Genomic DNA, 22,424 nt, shown 5'->3' on the forward strand with positions numbered 1-22,424 from the left:
CAACAAGAAGTGTTTACATTGCTGAATATACAAAGTGTGAAAGCATCAATAAGGGTCTATCTACGTTGGGTAAAACCTTCATATACTACAAACCCCAAGAGCAAGGGATAGTTTTCTACAGCAAAATACCTGCAATGTGTGCTAGAAGGCTTGACAATGACCAGAAGGCATTGCATTTTGATGCAACAATTTGATGTCGCCTAATGTCCTTTGATCATCGTCATGCTAGCTTCACTTTGGAGGAATTAGTATTTTTATAGTATAGTCCAGGATGATAGACTGAGTTTTCGATAGTGAATACAGGCCTCTTCGGATTTGGACCATCTTTCTCGCTGCTTAGCATTAAAGCTACATCCACCATAGTTGGTCTATCCGCAGCATTGTCTTGTACACAAAGAAGCCCAATATGCACACATGTCAGTACTTCTGATGAGGAATATATATCACCCAATACTTCATCTACTAACTCCACCGCCCTGCCATCATTCCCCAAGTTCCATGCCTGAAAATAATCCCATTAATAATTGTCAAGACCCCAAAGCTGTACACAACAATTACATTATGTTTTAGAGTATAAACTTACATATGCAAGGATGCCTAGACGTTGGTCATATAAACAGAAAATGGTATTCTTCTTGCCGCTAATAATCTCCATCACCAGGACCCCGAAGCTGAAGACAACAGATTTTTTGGAAAATATCCCACCCATGGCATACTCCAGAGACATATAGCCACTGCACACCAAACACATTAGTACGATCTGACAAAATTGCTTCTTTTGATTTCTGGCTTAAAGAACTGATTTTCACCGTGTTCCAACAACCTTCTGAGTATTTTCTAGACTCTGTGTTTCTCGAACCATGTGTGCCAATTCAAAATCTGAAATTTTTGGATTCATTTTCTCATCCAAGAGAATGTTACTGACTTTTAAATCTCTATGTATCACCTTCACATAGGAATCATGATGGAGATAAAGAAGCCCTCTAGCAACACCCTGAATAGTATTAAAGCGTGTAGCCCAATCAAGCACTGCTCTCTTCGTCGGATCTAATCAATATTCAATGGACCCAGTTAGAGTAGTAATGCTATTCATATTTCCCATGCACACAGCAAAGAAACATTGACGATCACTAGACTTCTAGCCTTAAATATAACTAGATTTCTACCCTTCAAGTGTTAAAAAATAGAGATATGTCTGAAAAGGAGTGAGTACATAATCCATTTCTGAACTGAACATGCACAAAAAATATTTGACACTGTTGAGCATTAAACTTGCAGGCCTGAATCTCTTCCTCAATTAAACTCTATGATAATTTTGACTTGATAAATTTAGTTCATGTGAATTCATCATAACTCTATGGTAGCTAGAACTTTTCAAGCATCTTTATATTAAAATGAATATAGGTAAAGATGAGTAAAATATGCAGCTAAAATAAAACACTAGTGAAACTAACCATATAGAAAAGTATCCAAGCTTTTGTTTGGCATGAACTCGTAAATCAGTAACTTCTCATCCTCTTTAACACAGCAACCCATCATCCTAACAAGGTTTTTGTGTTGAAGATTGGAGATCAACAGCATCTCATTCTTGAACTCTTCGACACCTTGTCCTGAGCTACTAGATAGTCTTTTTACTGCTATTTCCTTCCCTTCTGGTAGCATCCCCTACACGATGTCCACATATTAGTCATTGCATGCATGTCTATATCTTGAACCTGCTATATATGTTTTTCTTAGGAAAGAAAATACCTTATAAACTGGGTCAAAGCCTCCTTGCCCGAGTTTGTTTGTGATGCTGAAGCTGTCTGTGGCGATTATTATGCTATCAAAATCATATATCTTTAGCTCCGAGAAATCATGCTTCCCTATATATTCTCGAAGACCGTCTCTATGAATCTTAATCATATTAGTTGATTCCAAGCACTGTGCTGTTAATTTGACATGTCCTGATTTTGCAAATAAAACTATCAAACACAGAGTTGGAACTGAACAAGAAGCAACATTTGGGTAACAGACAATAAATAATAAATTCTTATAATGTGCTAAATTAATTGACCCCCTCATCTAATTCTCTTACGCTTTTGGTTAGCCAGCCACCTGCGCAAACTGAGGACTATAGCCACCAAGATGATCATAAATCCAACAGCAGTAAGGCTGGCAATTAACTTTATTGGCTTTCCTTCACCTGAAGAAAACAGGAAGAAAATAGTTCTGTAAGAGTTGTGCAATAGCTATTATCAACATACAATACAATACAATACAAACAAAAAATAGTGCTGTAAGAGTTGTGCAATAGCTATTATCATTTACCTAGTTCTGAGTCTGCTAGGCGGACATAAAGATCTTCTCCAAGAGATGGAAACTGCTGAATATCAACAAGGTCTTTGTACCAGACCAAACACCCTATGTTATTAACATCAGCATAAGCCAGGCAAGAACAATTACTCAGGCACTTCATCTTGCAGTCCCCAAACCTGTCTGTAGCCAAAGAAGCCAGGTATTCATGAAAATCGGGTACTTTCAATCGTTCCACCTTCAAAAACCCATCTTTTCCTTTTAATGAGACTGATTCATTTGTGTGCGTCTCACAAGACAAATTCGTTTGTCTCACACAACCTCCGGTCCTTCTTTTGCTCCATTCTTCATTTGACTTGGGTATAAACCCTTTCAAACAGTTGCAGATTGGAGAGTCAGAAGCTTTGCAAACCGCAAAAGGTCCACAAACGCCATAATTATCGCATGGGTTTTCCGATGACTTCCAAAGAAGATTCCAGTTCTTGCCACTTTCTGAAAAAAAAAAAAAAAGCTCAGTCTACCTTCTGAAGATATGTCCATATATGCAAGAACTTTGTCACCTGGAATTTTATCAAAAATGTAAGAGAAATACCTTGTTCCCTGCATCACATTATCGATGAGAGCAAATGGATTTAGAGACAGAGATTTCATTGTGGGTATACCAATAAACTTTGATTTATCCCATGGCCCACTTCGCCAGTGGGGAGTAGATCCATTAATCCAAATGAAAATTTGTGCTGGCAACTCTGCTGACAGTCCGAACAAGAATAACCCCGGTGATGGATCATTTTCACTTTTCCAAGATATCAAGAAATTCCTTTTTCCAGAACCACTATTGTATCCCATCAACATGCTTGGCAGAAGTGAGTCACTAGGATTATTAAAACTCTCCCACATAACAGCTCCCATAATATCTTTGACAATGAGGTTTCCATTATCTAAGAGAACTGCAGATGAACAATTAGAGATATTGGTTGACCGGACAGAACTCTGTTTTCCATCTACGAGCTCCAGACTCCCATTGCTTCCAATTCTCAAACTAACCAAGGTGTCTGTATCTGCAAGAGGATTATCTCTGTTAGCCACCCATACATACTTACGGGGAAATATACTTTTGTGCCACAACCCCAAATACTTGTTAGCAGAACTATTAGGACTGAAGAAGCCCAATTCGAATATTAGGCCAGGAGAGACTAGAATTTCTCCCTCGGATAATGGGTGTGAAGGAGTTATGTTATATACTTCAGCGCCATACTGTGATGGAAGCAAACTGAAGATGAATAAGAAAAACAAAGTAACACTACCCAGTTGCATCCCTCCCCAGATATGTTTGCCAGAAGAACAATGTCAATTACTCTCTGTTTCACAAGGATAGCTCTGCTAATGAAAGTATTAAAGCAGCTCGGCCACACACAACTTAGCTTAGAACAAGTAATTGAGGAAGTTCTATGATAATTCTGCCAATGCTTTCAAATTCATGGCAGACAAATTTGAGAATCTAAGTTCCTTCTAGAAGTTCACTTGACTCAATGACATAGTAATCCAAGACTTGCAACAATAACCCTAGATAAACATCAAGTTGACAATTTTCTTTTGGACCACAAATACAATTTGCAGGAAGGAAAAAACATGGAGAAACTGAAAAGACTTACATTCTTGGTTCCAACGACCATTGGCATCCCAATAGTGCGTCTGCTAAAACAATGACAATTTGGAAGAATTTCAGAAGCAAAGCTCTGTTCACTCTACATTATACATATTCATTTTTAAGGCTGTCCTGGGTTTTTTAATTGTGATTGACTGATTGTAAACCAAAAAAAGCTTATATCAGTAAACTTCAATGTGACTAAATGACATTATAATATTGATACAGCTCACATCCCAGTATCTTCTATGGCCACTTTCAGTTTTTCAACAAACACGGAGCGTGTTAGGCAAGTAAGCCTGTGGACACCTTGAGCTGTAACACCAAAGATACAGTAAACATCTCACTATATTCTCTGGTCACTTTCAATAACATTCAAACTGTAAGTGAGCTGTTGTAAGATTGTTTTCAACCATTGACACAATTAACATTGAGAAAAAGAATTGAACTTTAAGTGAAGGAAGCAAAGCAGTGTATAATATTTTCATCCTAAGAGAGACCCAGATTACATGCAAAGAAATCATGTAATAGGTAAATTCAACACCAAGGAATTCAGAAAAAGTAAATGAAACCCAGTAAATATCAATATAAGCCTCGGATGATTGAATTGAATTGAATTCTCAGTAGTCTCAGTGAGGAAGAAAGCTTCTTAGTTCTTACTCACATCAATGGAAGCTCGAGTGCTACTAAAAATTACATTAAGCCAACAAGAATCGAACATACCTGAGATGATTGAAAGGAAATGAGAACAGAGTAAGGGTGGAGGCGACTCAGAAACTCCGTGAAGAATTCGGAAACTGACGGTGGACCGGTGAATCTAATACGATGCCGACCGGCGCGCCAAAAAGCCGCCATGGATGGCTCTCTTCATCTGCTTCTTAATTTCACCAAAATTTCCAAAAGGTGTACAATTTAAAGTTTTCTTTTTGGGCTTTAGGTGTTGGGTGTAATGAGTATGATTAGGTGACTGGCATCCAAAGGGTCCAGATTATAAGTTTCCTTATTTGGGCCTTTTGTGTTCGTCATAAAAATCGCATAAAAATAACTAAAAAGGTTAAAATAAATTATACAACAACAGTGTTTACCTATTCAATAACTGACTAATAAAATTAGTATATCTAACCATGAAAAACAAAACAAGGCAACTTAATAATAATTAATTTCAACTATTAGATTTACACCTAATGGTGGTTTAGTAAAATTTTTATGACCAGTTACTGATTAAGTGAACACCGCAGTTTTCTTATACAAGGCTTGAAAGTTAAACATCGTGTTAGTCATTTATGTATATCAAATCAATAGACCCATTACAGCAGAACTCTCTTTCCCGTCTACGAGCTCCAAATTCCCATTGCTGCCAATTCTTCTTTTTATGACCAGTTACTGATTAAGTGAACACCGCAGTTTTCTAATACAAGGCTTGAAAGTTAAACATCGTGTTAGTCATTTATGTATATCAAATCAATAGACCCATTACAGCAGAACTCTCTTTCCCGTCTACGAGCTCCAAATTCCCATTGCTGCCAATTCTTCTTCTTCTTAATTGACATCCACAATTAAAATCTCATATTTACCCTAGTGTCACTCTCATACGGCAGTTAAAAAAAAAAAAAAAAGTAAAGTATTCAAACTACTACCTCATGTCGTATAGAAGTATAGAACTATAGATAAGTGGTGCCCCAAAAGATTAATTATGGGAAATGACTCAACGATGTATGTTAAGTTTTGTTATTATCAATTTAGACGAATTAATTTTAAAAGAGGAATTCTTTTAACGTAGAGTATAAGACTAGAAAAAATGGTATCACTAAGTGCAGAGTAAATATGTATACAAAAATTGTGTGGATCAATTGAAGGCTAAACCAATTGCTTTCCAGTGTGGACCCAACAAACCATTTTGCCCTTCAAACCACCGCAAACAATTTTCAAAGTAAAACAGGGAGTGAATCAAAAAATGGTTTTAGGCTTCTTGGCATTGTTTTGGCTATATTGGAAGAATACTCACCTGGATGACATGGTTCTTGAAGTTTACATTTTTTTTCTCCTTCCGGCTTCGGTACTCAGCATACAGAATACTAATGATATAAACAGTCCAGCTTCCCAAAATGCCATAAAACACTTGAAATATGCAACAAGTTGAGAGAAATAGTATGGCAATGTCAGCAGAACTTGAGCAACCTGTAAAAAACAATCAAAGCCCAATTCTCAGAATCTCAAAGGGTACTCAAGAAGCAGAAATTCCGAGTTGGGTTTTCGTTAAAGTTTCTTACTTGATTTGACGCACAGCTGAACAAGGCATCATAAAACAGAGCCACCATGCCAGAGAAAGTTGCTGAGGCTGAAACCAGTTTGATGGTGATCCGGGATTTCTTCGACTCTGTCTTCATGATCAATGCTCTGGCTCACTATGGCCTCCTCTGCTTGCTTCTAAGGTAACATTGCTACAGATAAAATCGACCTGAGAAAGATGCAACAACCTTTCTGGTTAGAAGTAAACCAAAACGTAAATGAGAGTGAAAAGCCATGATCTTTTGCTTACCCGGAAGAGAATGGAGGGTTGTTTCACCTTGTTTAGAAAGTTTGACCTGGTATTTATAATGTAGAAAGCCACAGAAAGCCTGAGAGCTTTTCAAGGTTGCTCTCTGGAACTCCCAAATACCATTTGCCAGTAAAAAACAAAGAGTGGTTTATCTCGTGTAACCTTTGAAACAAGAAAACAGAGCAGTCCGTTACTTTTGTGTTTTCCTGCAGAGAGTATTATTTAACTTTCAAGTTCAAAGAATTTATGTTACAGAGAGACTTGAATATAAACTTGAAAGTTGAAAGACTTGTCTGAGATGTCTCAGACGCAGCCAAACATTGAATGCTGGCTTTTTTGTGAGAATTGAATTAGCAACAAAATCTGGGGGAGCGTCAAAGAAGGTAATCCTTCGAAAGAACGTTTCAACAAAAGGCAAAGAAAACTGAACGTCTTTTTATTCATTGATAGGATTCAACTTCATGCAAATAAGAGTGTTCACGTACACGCCGTATATACAGTGTAAAAGCATCAATGAGGGTCTACCTACTATGGGTTTTGATGCAACAATTTGCTGTTGCCTAACGTCCTTCTATAGTTGTAACGCTAGCTTCATTTTTGGAGGAATTAGTATTTTTATAGGATGGTCCAGGATGACAAACTGAGTTTTGGATGGTGGACACAGGCCTCTTTGGATGTGGACCATCTTTCTCGTTGTTTAGCATTGAAGCTACATCCGCCATGGTTGGTTTATCCGCAGCATTGTCCTGTACACAAAGAAGCCCAACACACGCCTGTCATTACTTCTGATGAGGAGTATGAATCACCCAATACTTCATCTACTAACTCCAATGCCCTGCCTTCATTCCACAAGTTCCAAGCCTGAAAATTTCACATTAGTTGTTGTGAAGACTTGTTAAGACAGTGTTGTATTTAGCTTCAACTTAATGGTTTAAGCTAAATAATGAGCTAGACTACTACACATAAAATCAACTATTTTACATTAGTTTTTAGAGTATGAACTTACATAGGCAAGGAAGCCAAGTTGTTGGTCATATAAATAGAAGCTGCTATTCTTCTTGCTGCTAATAATCTCCAATACCAAGACCCTGAAGCTATAGACATCAGATTTCTCGGAAAATATCCCACCGATAGCATACTCCGGAGACATATAGCCACTGCATGGCAAACACATTAGTATGTATCTGATAAAATTGCTTCTTCTGGTTTCTGGCTTAAACAAAAATGCCATTTGAGTATGTAACATAAAAACTAGGAGAAATTATTGGTAACTCCCTGTACTTTTAGGGCGTCGACAGTTCAGTCCCTACTATCCTAATTTCAACAAGTTACTCCTCAAACATTCAAATCTCACACAATATGGTCCAAAATGACTATTTTGCCCCTCGCTTCCTCTTTTTTTTTCTCTCCTCTCCCCCCCCCCTTTCTTCTAGTTGCACCAAAAGGCGAAGAGGCCTAGAATCAAAGTTCCCAAGCTAGCCAATACGGTAATCAAAATTGGTATTGTAACTAACTATGTTCTAAACAAGTGTCCTAGCCATAAATTAGAGAAGTGATTAGGTCCCCTAATTCGTTCTAGACATGCTCATTTACATATTCAAGAGTTAATCAAGCTCCTAATCATGCATCTAAGCCAAATATTATAGAATAAAACATATGCCAAACACGAAATTGAAAACCATTATTCCATTAAATCAAAACATATTTATTACATTAAATTCATGCTAGGGCTCAAACCCTAGCTTCCTAAATAGACTACTCACAACCCATTCACAAATCAACAACAATATACATCAATTAAAGAGGTAAAGGTGAAGAGGAGTGAAAAGTAACAAGAACAAGTCACAAATTGCTATGGAGCAATTATGACAAGCCTTGATTTATGGCTTTCCACTGTACTCAATCTCAAATCTTGATGTCTCTTGAAATCTCTTGAGAAATTGATGAGGATTTGATGGAATCTTGGTGAGATGGATCTTGGTGAGGTGGAAAATGAATCTTGGTGAGGTGATGGTGTGGAGGGGTGGTTTTGGTTTGGTAAAGGGTGAGAGAGAGAGAGGGTAATGGTGTGAGTGATAGGAGCATTTTAATGCGACGTTTTAACTGTTATTTCCCTATATTTTCTGCGTTATTTCCTTAATAAAACTCTGTTTAGGAAAGTTTCCATTCTTCGAATGGGAAAGTTCCTAATTGTAGAAAGTTTCCGTTTTGTTGTTTCTATTTTCCATTTTTAGAAAGTTTCCATTTTAGTTTAAGAAAGTTTCCATTTCTTATTTTAGAAAGCTTCTATTTTCAGGTTTTTGGAATAAATAAGCTGAATTGAGTTCATAAATGGAACGAGAAGTTTTATGAAGATGACATGGCAAGGAGAGAATCAAGGAAGAGTTTTTTTTAAAAAAGGAAAATATATTTTCCTTGGGGATTAAATTTGCCGTGTAATACTTAAGGAAAAACAAGGTGACAACGTGGGAATTGAAGATGATTGATTGAGGATTTCAAGGAGAGATTTTCTTGGGAGACTTTTATGGAAAGAAATATTGTTGGAGGAATAATTTGGTGTGATTGCCAATGTGAAAATCAGAAATAATCAAGGAGATGACGCCAAGAGAGATTCAAGGGAGATATTTATGGAAGGAAAATATGTGTGCACCAAGGAAAAGCTAAAAAGGCGTCTAGATTCATCCCTAAATTCCCTAAAGGAATGTTGGTCGAAATTCATGAAGAAAATCAGAATAATTTCAAGGAAATTTGGCAATTAAATATTAAGGAGGTATTTTAGAGAATTATGATTGGTTGGAACACATCACAAGGCTTACTTGGCATTCTATGATTGGTTGGACCACATCACAAAGCTTACTTGGCGAATTCCTATTGGTGGAAGCTATGTGGAAATTTCTGATTGCTTTGTGAACCCTAGCCGTGCTCCTATATAAAAGTCCCCCTTTCTCAACGTCAAGGTTCCTCTCCTTTGGCGTTTACACTTTAGAAAAAAATCAGAAAATCTTCTTAGCACAGCCGTGAGTTTCTCCATCCTCTAGTCATCTCCACGAGTTCAAGCAAGGCCAAGGGAGAAGAAGCACAGCCGTGAGCATCCATCATCCATCTCCAACCTTGAAGCTTGCTTTCGAGATTCAAGAGACCACCACATCAATCGTTCATCACCATCTCCATCTCACGGTGTAATCCGATTCTCCTTTGTAACCTTTGCTTTGAATTTCGTTGGTTATGAACTAGTTGACATATGTGTTTGAACAAATATTAATTTCTAGAATTTTATGATTAATTGAGAATTTTCAGATTCATATATTGTTCTTCGAGAGTTGCTTATGTGGGTTTGTTTAATTAAATTTGCGTTATAGATAACTTTTGTATTTTAATCTTATGTGGTTGCAAACACTTAGGGTTTCGATATAATTGGTGCTAGGTTTAAGAACATGAAATCGACTTTTCGTTTTGTGTAAACTTGAATCAAAGTAGTAAAGGTTTTGTACAAAGATCGAATTTAATTAAAGAGAATTGCAATTAGGTGGACTTTTCCATACTAAGTTGTACACTTGAGTTGATAGCCTTTCTCTATGTGTAATGCGTTAAACATGACATGATTGACTAGCTTTCTAGGGTTTGATTGCATGTTTGATAGAATTAATCTAGGTGCTTTCGCTTAGGTTAATTAGCATTGAAAAGTAAAAAATGGGAATTCATTTGCTTTCGAATGTTTCACATGATCAACTCCTTTCACATCACTTAGATGATCAATTATAGGGTTTGAATCGAATTTGATTACATGGAATTGGTTTTGATCTTTGTTCCTTGCGTTCCACCCATATATATATGTTTTTACGTTTTCTTTATTTTATTTATTTTAATTTTAATTTAATAATCCTAAAACCCCTTTTGTGTTCATTTGTATATATTTTTATTCTTTGTTTTATTTTTGTAAATAATACTTTTTACTTTTATTAATTTGTTTTTGCAATTACAGGTGTACCCTCAATCCCCGGAATAGAACGATCCCTATTTACTATATACTAACGATGACATTTCAGGGTTAAATTATGCGCTTGCTTTTTAGCGGATCAATTTTTGGCGCCGTTGCCGGGGATTGAAAAATCACTTGTTGAATTGTGAATATTTGTTGTATATATTTTGTTCGAAACATAGATTAATTAATTTACTTAGGTTGTTTTTTATATTGTTGAATACGAGTTTTAATTGTAAGTTGTAAATTGAATGGAATAGGTGAAGTCGCGTTTGCTAATATTGGCCTAAACCCCTTATTGGTACCTAGTTCAGGTCCCTTAAGGTTGAGGGCGGCCTTTATTAACACTTGTTGAACTGTCTTCACACTTAGGACCTTTTTCATCTTAGTAAGTATAGCCTATGTGGAATGGTGTCTAGGAAGGGGACAACGTTCATGACGGGTTTTTGAATCCAGAAGTGCTTAAAACTGGGCCTAAACCACTATGTGGGAGTAGCTCATGCCAAAATGGATTTTTCCTCTCGTGTTCGCCCTCCCCTACCTGGCCATTTCAGTAAGGTTGCCCAAAGGATGTAGGAGGGACTTTGTGTCTAGGCGACTATACTTGGGCCGCACGTCCACTTGATTTACCGCTTGGAATTAGATTCGATATCAACAATATTTATAACAAAAGAAAATGTTGTGATACACTAAGGTAAAAAAAAAAACATTTGTGTAAATATTTTTCATGTTTTTTTTAACTCACTTGTGTACCTAACTCGTGTCTTGTGTACAATGTACTTGTTAATTATATTTGGAGTTTGTAATTTTTAGGACACTTGTTTTTATACATTGTATTTTTTTTGTTAATTATAATCACTAACTTTATTTAATGGAGGTACCGTCTGGCTGAAAGACGTTAAACTCAAGCGCTGCTTGGGAGGCAACCCAATTCATAAGCAGCTGTGAATGAGCCTACAAACACAGATTTGCTTTCTCTTTCCCTATTTCTTTTTATTTTTATTTTTTAATTTTTCTTCTTTGTTTTTATTTTTGTAAATATCTTCTATCTATGCTTATTTGTTTCATTGCATGTTTATAATTGATTACATTGAGGACAATGCAATATTTAAGTGTGGGGGAAGGGATTTACACTTTTTTATTTTGAGTCATATATATTGGAAAATACAAAAAAAAATTGAAAAATGTCAAAAATTTAAAAATTTTCATTGCTTTTATTTTTGTTTTTGAGTCATAGGATGCCTTTCAACTGTCTAGGATGAGCTTATATCTCTGAAATTATGGCTAAAAGAGGATCACATGATTGAGATGATTTTAAATGGTATTCTTTGGTTAATTGAGATATATGAAAAATATATGCATGTGTAGTGGATATGGATTTCGTGACCTTGGTACAGAATATGAGCATGTTAGGATGAGTTTTGATTCATAAAAGCCCATGTGAGATATTTGAGCCATGTCCCTTTTTCTTGGAGTGATAAATGAAAAATATATTCTTATTTTCTTGGCGATGTTTTAATGATCTCATTATTCTTTCATTTGATTGATTACTTGCCATAGATTAAGTTTGATGGACTAGAGAATGCTAGAATTCGCTCTTGTGCTTGTTGAGACATTTTATCAATACATGGCCCTGATTCTGGAAAGGATAGAGGCACCCTATGAATTACCACCATTGCCAAATAAGCCTGTGTCCCCTTTTGTGCCCGTCGTGGGACTCCCCTAGTTTAACCCCTTTGAGCCTACGTTAAGCCTTTTCTTTCATCACCCTTAAAATCCTTAACCCTGAACCTTAGTATAGCTACACTCCTACCCTTTGCTCTAAAAACTTAGTGGAGCTATCTTTTGGGACATTACTTAAGGATTTGGCATTGAGAATGAAGATTGAGAAGAGGTGAAAGTTCAAGTGAGGGGGTAGACTTGTCCATACAGAGAAAAATATGTGAAAGCCGTGAAAAAAAGAAATGAAAAAAAAAAAATGAAAAAAAAATGTGTACGGCCATAAAAGAAAAAGAAAAATATATCTATGGATTTTAGTCCCCCATGCTTGGTGAGTTTAGAGTTTGTTTTGAATTGAAGGCCCACTACAGAAAAATTTGGCCTTTGTCCAATTCACTAGAGTTCAAAGGAAGTTTAGAGTGAAGTTAGGGCCCAACATGAAGACATTAGGCCCTCTTTACATTACCCCTAGGAAGGACATGACGTTTTGCTATGCCTTGGTGGATTTCTAGAAGTCTCTACATCTACATGAACTCTACTAGGTTTTTAGGACACTTTGTTAAAATCCTTATCTTTCATTTCTTAAAACCTTGAGCCTTAGCCCCATTACAACCTTTGAGAAGACCTTCTTGATCCTTAAGATGGGACAGCCTTTGATGTGGAGATGAGTTACAAGAGTTGAACCTATGGCTTGGGTCCATCCGTGCAAGTAGTTGGTATCTTTCATGAGATCTTTTGAAAAAAAAAAAATTATATTCACAAAGTGTTTTTCGTTTCTTATATATGTGAGCTATTTGATTGCCTCAAAATATTTTCTCTCACATATAATTGAGTGATTATAAGCTGTTAAGCATTGCCTTGAATTCTGAGAGAAGAAAGAGTGATATACCTTGTGAGGATATAAATCATATTTATCTGAAACATGCTTAACAGACCCCATCACCATTGTTACAACCAAGTTCTACTTGTGTATGTGAAGATTATGTGTTTCAATTAACTCTCGAATGCTTAAACATTGATTCTTGGTTGAGTGCTAATCTTGGTGTTGTGAAAGTAAGAGATGCTGAGACAAAAAGTTGAAGGGCATTAGAGTCATTGTTTGTGTAGAGTCTTTAAATTTTCGTTGAGTCTTAGTTGAGTCTTTGTGTGATTTTGCTAAGGGACTAGCAAAAGCTAAGTGTGGGGGAATTTGATAGGAGCATTTTAATGCGACGTTTTAACTGTTATTTCCCTATATTTTCTGCGTTATTTCCTTAATAAAACTCTGTTTAGGAAAGTTTCCATTCTTCGAATGGGAAAGTTCCTAATTGTAGAAAGTTTCCGTTTTGTTGTTTCTATTTTCCATTTTTAGAAAGTTTCCATTTTAGTTTAAGAAAGTTTCCATTTCTTATTTTAGAAAGCTTCTATTTTCAGGTTTTTGGAATAAATAAGCTGAATTGAGTTCATAAATGGAACGAGAAGTTTTATGAAGATGACATGGCAAGGAGAGAATCAAGGAAGAGTTTTTTTTAAAAAAGGAAAATATATTTTCCTTGGGGATTAAATTTGCCGTGTAATACTTAAGGAAAAACAAGGTGACAACGTGGGAATTGAAGATGATTGATTGAGGATTTCAAGGAGAGATTTTCTTGGGAGACTTTTATGGAAAGAAATATTGTTGGAGGAATAATTTGGTGTGATTGCCAATGTGAAAATCAGAAATAATCAAGGAGATGACGCCAAGAGAGATTCAAGGGAGATATTTATGGAAGGAAAATATGTGTGCACCAAGGAAAAGCTAAAAAGGCGTCTAGATTCATCCCTAAATTCCCTAAAGGAATGTTGGTCGAAATTCATGAAGAAAATCAGAATAATTTCAAGGAAATTTGGCAATTAAATATTAAGGAGGTATTTTAGAGAATTATGATTGGTTGGAACACATCACAAGGCTTACTTGGCATTCTATGATTGGTTGGACCACATCACAAAGCTTACTTGGCGAATTCCTATTGGTGGAAGCTATGTGGAAATTTCTGATTGCTTTGTGAACCCTAGCCGTGCTCCTATATAAAAGTCCCCCTTTCTCAACGTCAAGGTTCCTCTCCTTTGGCGTTTACACTTTAGAAAAAAATCAGAAAATCTTCTTAGCACAGCCGTGAGTTTCTCCATCCTCTAGTCATCTCCACGAGTTCAAGCAAGGCCAAGGGAGAAGAAGCACAGCCGTGAGCATCCATCATCCATCTCCAACCTTGAAGCTTGCTTTCGAGATTCAAGAGACCACCACATCAATCGTTCATCACCATCTCCATCTCACGGTGTAATCCGATTCTCCTTTGTAACCTTTGCTTTGAATTTCGTTGGTTATGAACTAGTTGACATATGTGTTTGAACAAATATTAATTTCTAGAATTTTATGATTAATTGAGAATTTTCAGATTCATATATTGTTCTTCGAGAGTTGCTTATGTGGGTTTGTTTAATTAAATTTGCGTTATAGATAACTTTTGTATTTTAATCTTATGTGGTTGCAAACACTTAGGGTTTCGATATAATTGGTGCTAGGTTTAAGAACATGAAATCGACTTTTCGTTTTGTGTAAACTTGAATCAAAGTAGTAAAGGTTTTGTACAAAGATCGAATTTAATTAAAGAGAATTGCAATTAGGTGGACTTTTCCATACTAAGTTGTACACTTGAGTTGATAGCCTTTCTCTATGTGTAATGCGTTAAACATGACATGATTGACTAGCTTTCTAGGGTTTGATTGCATGTTTGATAGAATTAATCTAGGTGCTTTCGCTTAGGTTAATTAGCATTGAAAAGTAAAAAATGGGAATTCATTTGCTTTCGAATGTTTCACATGATCAACTCCTTTCACATCACTTAGATGATCAATTATAGGGTTTGAATCGAATTTGATTACATGGAATTGGTTTTGATCTTTGTTCCTTGCGTTCCACCCATATATATATGTTTTTACGTTTTCTTTATTTTATTTATTTTAATTTTAATTTAATAATCCTAAAACCCCCTTTTGTGTTCATTTGTATATATTTTTATTCTTTGTTTTATTTTTGTAAATAATACTTTTTACTTTTATTAATTTGTTTTTGCAATTACAGGTGTACCCTCAATCCCCGGAATAGAACGATCCCTATTTACTATATACTAACGATGACATTTCAGGGTTAAATTATGCGCTTGCTTTTTAGCGTATCAGTGAGGTCGGCTACTGTTGGTAGGGATGATGAAGATAATTGATGGTGGCGGCCCTGTTCTAGGGTCAGAATATATATATGTGGCTGTTGTCGTATAAGAGAGGAAAGGAAATCCCAACAGTGATCCGGTGAGTTTCGGTGGGAGGAAGGAAGAAGCAAATCAGGCACGTGGCTGTGAGAAAGAAGAATGGGAGCTGCCACTTGTATGCATTCAATTGGCTCAAGGCAATTAATGTGCTGCACCACATGAATGGCCGGAGGTGAGATTGATAATTAATCAATTGATTAATCACATTTGATTAATTAATCAATGATCGATTAGTCAATTAGTACCACCCCTTTTTTTTGTCTTTCTGCAATTTTCTTCTTATTTTCTTCCATTTTTCTTTCTTCCCACGACACTTTCACATATGACCTAATGGGTTGGATTCCACTCTCTCGCTCGAGTTGATCATGGTTGACTAATGTTGACTTTTTGTTATTTTGTCGTAAACTCCATTTAGCTCCAATTTCGCACAACTTCTTCCGAAATCCATAACTCCGCTTATTTACTACAAAATAAATAAAAATGGATTAATTACATAATAATTGATTAGAGGATTAACTAATTTTTAGTGTTTTAGATACAATTACATGCATAGAATTACGTGTAATCAAGTACTCGCCTGAGTTAAGAACCACACTGAAGGAAAAGTAAAACGAAACGAACAAACTAAAGCATAAACCCGAAGCAAAACAGAAAGCCAAATATGGATAGAGAGTAACGATAGTACTACTAGTTGGACTAAAGAGCAGCAACTATCTGTTAATCATAAGTTTTGAGATCATTCCCATGATTTTCACAAAGCAAAATTCAATTCAAAATGTCCTAGCTCCTTCAGATAATGCTTACAGTTATCTTATTACTTTACAAATCAGCAAGAAAATTGAAAATAGCCACAAATTAATACCAGCAAACAAGACATACTCCTCATATTCTATCTCCAATGCCACAATTGTTGAGAGTTTGAAAGCCCATGCTTATTTATTGAAATTGCAATTCAGCTAATGATCACAAATTTTCAATAAATGCACTGCCTGATGGTATGAGATATAAACACATTTGATCTTTAAGTAATAATTCCTGGAGAAAAAATTAAGCTAACAATTTTTACACCAGTAACAATCTACATTAAGGTGCCAAATTCTCCTCTTTCTTCTCTTCTTTTCTTATTTGAATTCGGAAGCATATCTTATGCTCTTGTTTCCATAGAAGAAGAGGCTTGTCCAAAAAACCCAGTGAACTATTCTTATTAAATCTAAATCAATAAAATTGAGTCCTTCCAACTATATCACAAGTGCTTAAACAATTGCGAAAGAACCATATTTCACCTACATCAAATTATGTTCATGAAGTGTCAATCATCACCTACCTAACACAAAACTACATTATCTCATTATCTTTCAATTACTTTTATCAAATTGTACATTGAATGTACGGTCTCTTTAATTCTCATGTCGTTGAAAACTTAACATTTGCATACAAACACATAGCAAGGAAAAGGCAATCGAATTGCATATTCAAGTATAATTGTAAAGAAAATTAGATCAAAACCCCATAAATAACCTCAAATTGGGGCTTCATTTCTGGAAGCGAGTTGGCCTGCAGAAGACGCAATTGGGTTGAGAGAGGAAGAAGGAAGAGTCTCTCCTCTGTGGATTAACAAGTGCAGGCGGTTAGCAGATTCAGCTCCGCCATCGTCTAATCAGAAATTTCAAACGAAATAGTCGTCACTCATCGCATAATCAAAAAATTGAAAGAAAAGGACGCGCAGAGTTACTTACCATCTTAAAATCTATGTGAATCGCAGTCTTCTCTCTGTGTTTCAATCTTTGCCTGAGTGGGTCTGCTATATCGGAGGTTGAAGTCACTGAATAATCAATTTGAATTTAGCCACTGAATAATCAAAATCTAATATAAAAAGCATGATTCTTGCAACAACAAAAAGAGACGGAGTTTGATCACCTTTCCCTCAAGTCAAAAAGCTCAGCAGCTCCAGAAAGACCCCAGAAGAGTTGGAATTAGAGAGAACCCATCAAAGTTTCCGAGCAACAGTGGCGCGAAAAGGTGAAGAAGAATAAAAAAGGTCTTGAATTGGAAGGGAGCGAAATAGAAAGGCGAAGTCTTCAAGAACAAAGATGAGTTATGAAACCCAGAAGATTTAAACCAAGAAGAACGAGGGTGAGTCTCGATCGACGGAGACAACCCACTGAGAGTGTATCGAGTGTGAGTGAGAGCAAGAGTGAGTGAGATAGAGGCTGAGAGGCTCGACGAGGGTGAAAGGGTGAACGGGATTGAGGATGAGGGGTATTAATGGTGAGTGAGAAAAAATAAATGTAAATTAATTGTCTGTTTATTTTTTTCATTATTCAGACAACACATGTCCTTGTTAGTGTTGTCTAAAATCTCTCAAATTTAACAAATGACGATGTGTTGGTTGAGTGGAGGTGAAAGTGAAAAACTACTGGTTTAAAAAATCTGTCGTCTGATTAACTCAGACAACAGCAAAAACTCATGTGTTGTGTGATGACTGTTGTGTGATTAACTTATTCTAGTAGTGATAAGTTAATAAGATCATCGGGACATGGGGTTTTAAAAAGAAATTAATATAATTAGTTATTATTATAAACAAGCAAAGAATTACAGGTATGGATTAAAACCCCTGCCTAATGTTGCATTGATAAACGGTGCGGTTGTGTCTCAAAAAGTTAAATAACTCAACGATGTAAATTTTGGTCAGAGAAATTCTTAGGTAGAGCGCAGGGCAAACATACCTATCACGTGATACGTTCAGCCAATCATATTTCTCTATTTTTAATTGTATTCTGAAACTACCCATGTTTAATTAAAATAAAACGAGTTAATTACATATAAGTGCATCTTTGAATGTTATTTTAGCCATAAGGCCACCAACTAATTTTTTCCTTCATAAGGCCACTAGATTAAAAATGGTGTTATCTTTTGGATATAAAAACTAACATATTTACATAAATGCCACTAGAGTAAAAAGTCAACAACTATTCTCTCTCTCCTCTTCGGCGAGGTCTCCGGTCAACTCCGGACCTCCGGCCAACTTCTGACGGGACTCCGGCCAACTCTGGCGAGTCTCCCGCAAACTCCAGAGACCATAAAAGCTACTGTCACTAACACCAAAAGCTACTGTGACTAGCAACAAAAACTACTCTGATGAGATTTCCGACAACCTCCAGTGAGGTCACAAAAGGTATTATCACTAGCAATAAAAGCTACTGTCACTAGCAACAAAAGCTACGCTGGTGAGATTTCCGGCGAGGTCACAAAAGCTACTATCACCAGTAACAAAAGCTACGCTAGTGAAATTTCTAACGAGGTCACAAAAGCTATTGTCATCAGCAACAAAAGATACTGTCACCAACAAAAGCTACGCTCCTTAAAACCAAAAGATATTATCCCTACCAACAAAAGTTACTATCACCAACACTAAAAGCTACTGACACCAATAATAAAAACTACTGTCATTAATACCAGAAACTACTCTCACCAATAACAAAAGATACTCTCATCAATGCCAAAAGTTATAACCAAGCAGAACAAAAACTACTACCAAGCAAAACAAAAGCTACCCCCAGAGATTGAGAAAGCTATTCTCAGAGACTAACAAAGAGACTAACAAAGCTAGAAATATAAAGAATACAACCAAAACAAAAATGCTATTGCAATCGAGAAAAGAAAACATATTCAATGATATAAAAAGTATGCAGGGTTCAATAATGATATCACTATGTAAAAAGCAATTTCCATAGTTGGAAAAAGCCACTACTCTAGTTGTGAAAATCTATTACAATAGTTGTATAACGCTATTGTCAATGTGTTAATGCTACTATCATTTTTCAATGGTGACGCTCTAAACCCATAGGCATAATCTTGTAACCTTTAGCATGAGACTTCATTTCCACATTTCTTGGTTGGCTGAATGATCTCTTGGTCAATGGAGGCTTCAATATCCAAATTCACATGATTTTTGGAATCTACTACTACAAATGCAAAGGGGAAGAATTCTGCAAGAACAAAGATACAACAAAATATTAGTACTGGAAATGAAAATTAAAAACAGCAATCTACTATTGCGCTGCAAAGGTGGCACTCTTTATCAACTTGATAATAAAAAATAAGCAATTTAAAAATCTACTGAGATAGGTACAAAAACTATTATAACACACGTACAAAGCTACTGTAACACACGTACAAAGCTACTGGACCAATAATAAAAAACTATTGACATAGGTACATAAAGCCACTATAAAACATGTACAAAGTTACTGGACCAATAATAAAAGCTACTAACATAGGTATATAAAGTTACTATAACACATGTACAAAGCTACTGGATCAGTAACAAAAACCTATTGACATAGATACTAATTGCACAAAACCAGCTTATTATACATGTTGATAGTGTAAAGACTAGAGGAGGGAATGAGAGACTACCCGTCAGGTCGTCTATGTTCGGTGGCTTCATTTCTATAATATTGAAACATTGATCACTGATCTCAAGATTCCACAATAGGTTTATCTTCTATACTGATGAAGCTCTTTTTAGACAGAAGCACACTATCTGAACTCGTGAGTGGACCAGGGTTCATTTCTTTTACTTTGTTCACCTTAGCTTCCTTAACCTGATCACAGAAACCAGAAAAGCACAAAATTCAACATTGCCCAAGCATCTAGAGTCAACATGGTTTCCCAAAAAGAACATTTAAACTAGCATTGATTTTCCACAGCGACCGCCTCGATCTCCAATGGCAAGGTGATCACCACTCTTGTCAAATCCAATAACAAATATGACACCAACTACATAAAGAGCATCACATACGAAATCATATATATGCGAAACCAAGCAAGCACAATCGAAGCTTATAGTTAATTTAATGCTAAATTATAATCTCATTTCTGCACTGCCTTAGTTCATAACGGTCAGAACCGATTGAATTGAACTAAATCACAGGATCTATAATGCTCAGAATAAGACAAAACGATACTGAACATCATAGAAATTTCTCTTATTTTAAATCAAACCAAGTGAAATTCTAACCTTCCTGAAGTTCATCTCCGGGTCCCCATAAGCACCACCGCTGTGATGACTCGATCTGAACCCTAACAGATCTCATCCAAGTCCTAGTTCACAATTAAAGCCCCAAGTTCCGTCGGAAACCCTAAAACCTCCATCGAACCAGAAACCAGCTTTGATTCCACATTGGAAGTGGTTGACGACAGTGCCAATGCCGGACCCAATCTTTGCCGATGAATTCAGGCCGTTCAGAGCTCTTTGCGCACTCGATCTCGTCAGTTGAAGCTTTATCTTCAGCCTCCTCGCCTCGCATGGTGGGAGCATCAGGTTGCCGGAGTTGGACGATGCGGTGATGGGCTTGCCATTTGGATTCAAAATTCGAGGCTGAACTACTCAAACTGGTCTCCGTTCGGGTCGGCTCCGGGTGAGAATGGTAATAGAGAACGGAATCGACGACGGCATTGTCACATCCGACAGTCCTATGCTTTTGGAGTCGAGCAAGATGGTGAGGAAAGGTGCTGCCGGAGCTAAGCAAGATCGTGAGGAAGGGTTTACTCGCCGGGGGGAGAGAGAAGAAAGAGAGAATGACTCTCTTTTTTGCAATAGAGAGAGAATGAATGATGCCGTGGTTTTCTTTCAGGAAGGGCAAAATGGTCAGAAATAAAATAACTTAAAATACAAGTGGCCTTATATGTACAAGAAAAATTAGCTAGCCTTATGGCTAATTAAAGTTTTAAAATGACACTTATGAGTAATTTTCTAAAATAGAATATCCACAACACCCCCTGCATGAGCACTTATTGGTTGGGAGTACCGCCACGTGACATGTCTGCTCTGCCTAAGAACCTCTCGGTTGGTCATGATCAAATATTAAAATATCAGTTTTTACATATCTATCGGAACTTTAAAAAAAAATGATATCGAGGATTTTTTTTTTTTGAAGAGTCAATTTATTGGATTTATATATAAATAGATATGTATGTCAATTTCATCTATATCCAAAAAATTACTCTAAGTGATTTAAAAATCGCTCGCTAGTCTACGAAATTACAATAATCAAACTAAAACATATGACCCATAAAATACGAATTGTAGTGATGAATGATAGTAATAAATCTCTTTCAAACTGTCGACTGTTTCCCATATAAGAAGATAATAAGGATAAATTCAATTGGATAACTGGTCATTTACTTCTCCATATTGATTGTATCCATAAGTGTCATAGCCACATTAATTGTTGCATTCATCTTAGGTGATTTGAGGTCCCGCTGTGCTTTGTGCCAAAATTGATATAGTAAAAACTTAGGTCTCGTTTGATTTGCAGAAAGGAAATTGGTTCCGTGGCATTTCCCATGAAAATGGGAAACTAAATTTCCCACTAGTTTCCCTTTATTTTTTTTTTTGAAAAAGAGCCGGTGGGCGAATTTATATTCATCAAAGCCAGAATAGGCCGTTACATACATTTCCGCTGTCAACTAGACAGACAAGAAGATAGTGGTAGTACCCACAGTGGTACATAGAAATAAACCTACTCATTGTACAATCAAATATTGAGACATAGCGGGATCCTCCTTTGGTACTACGCCGGAGGCGTTAGAAAGATCCGGCCTCCCCAACCTAACTCATGACCAGTAAATCTAGTTGCCTAGAGACCTCAATTGGTGTACAACTAGAGACACTGAGAATTAAGCCAACAAGACCAAGACCAAATACTAAAACTATATGCACAAAGGTGCGTAGATTGTCCCTGAAAACAGAACCTTATTGTAAAATAGACAAAAAGCTAAGAAACATAGTGATGGGCCAAGGCAAAACCCTAGTCCAAATTAAAGGCTCAATGGGGTATCAAAGGAGTAAGCCCAAAAAGCCAAGGCCCATCAGGATTTGGAGTAAGGCCCAAAGCATCATCGTCCACATGAGTTTGCCCGTGCACCACCGCACGCCACCCCCATGTCCGCCCTGTT

General features: G+C 36.5%; 1 protein-coding gene across 1 annotated transcript; it reads right to left on the reverse strand.

Moving 5' to 3' along the window:
- Window positions 1-220: 220 nt before the first annotated feature.
- LOC112202925 (G-type lectin S-receptor-like serine/threonine-protein kinase At1g61390) lies at window positions 221-4,795 on the reverse strand. Its single transcript, XM_040519657.1, has 9 exons — window positions 4,664-4,795; window positions 2,817-3,549; window positions 2,311-2,697; window positions 2,078-2,185; window positions 1,750-1,946; window positions 1,455-1,665; window positions 810-1,047; window positions 584-734; window positions 221-502 (listed from the first exon to the last, which is right to left on the reverse strand). Exons 1-9 carry the CDS (start codon window positions 4,793-4,795, stop codon window positions 221-223), a joined length of 2,439 nt encoding a protein of 812 aa, XP_040375591.1.
- Between the last annotated feature and the right edge of the window lie 17,629 nt (window positions 4,796-22,424).

This window comes from Rosa chinensis, chromosome 5 (assembly GCF_002994745.2).
Source record: "Rosa chinensis cultivar Old Blush chromosome 5, RchiOBHm-V2, whole genome shotgun sequence".
NCBI lineage: Eukaryota > Viridiplantae > Streptophyta > Magnoliopsida > Rosales > Rosaceae > Rosa > Rosa chinensis.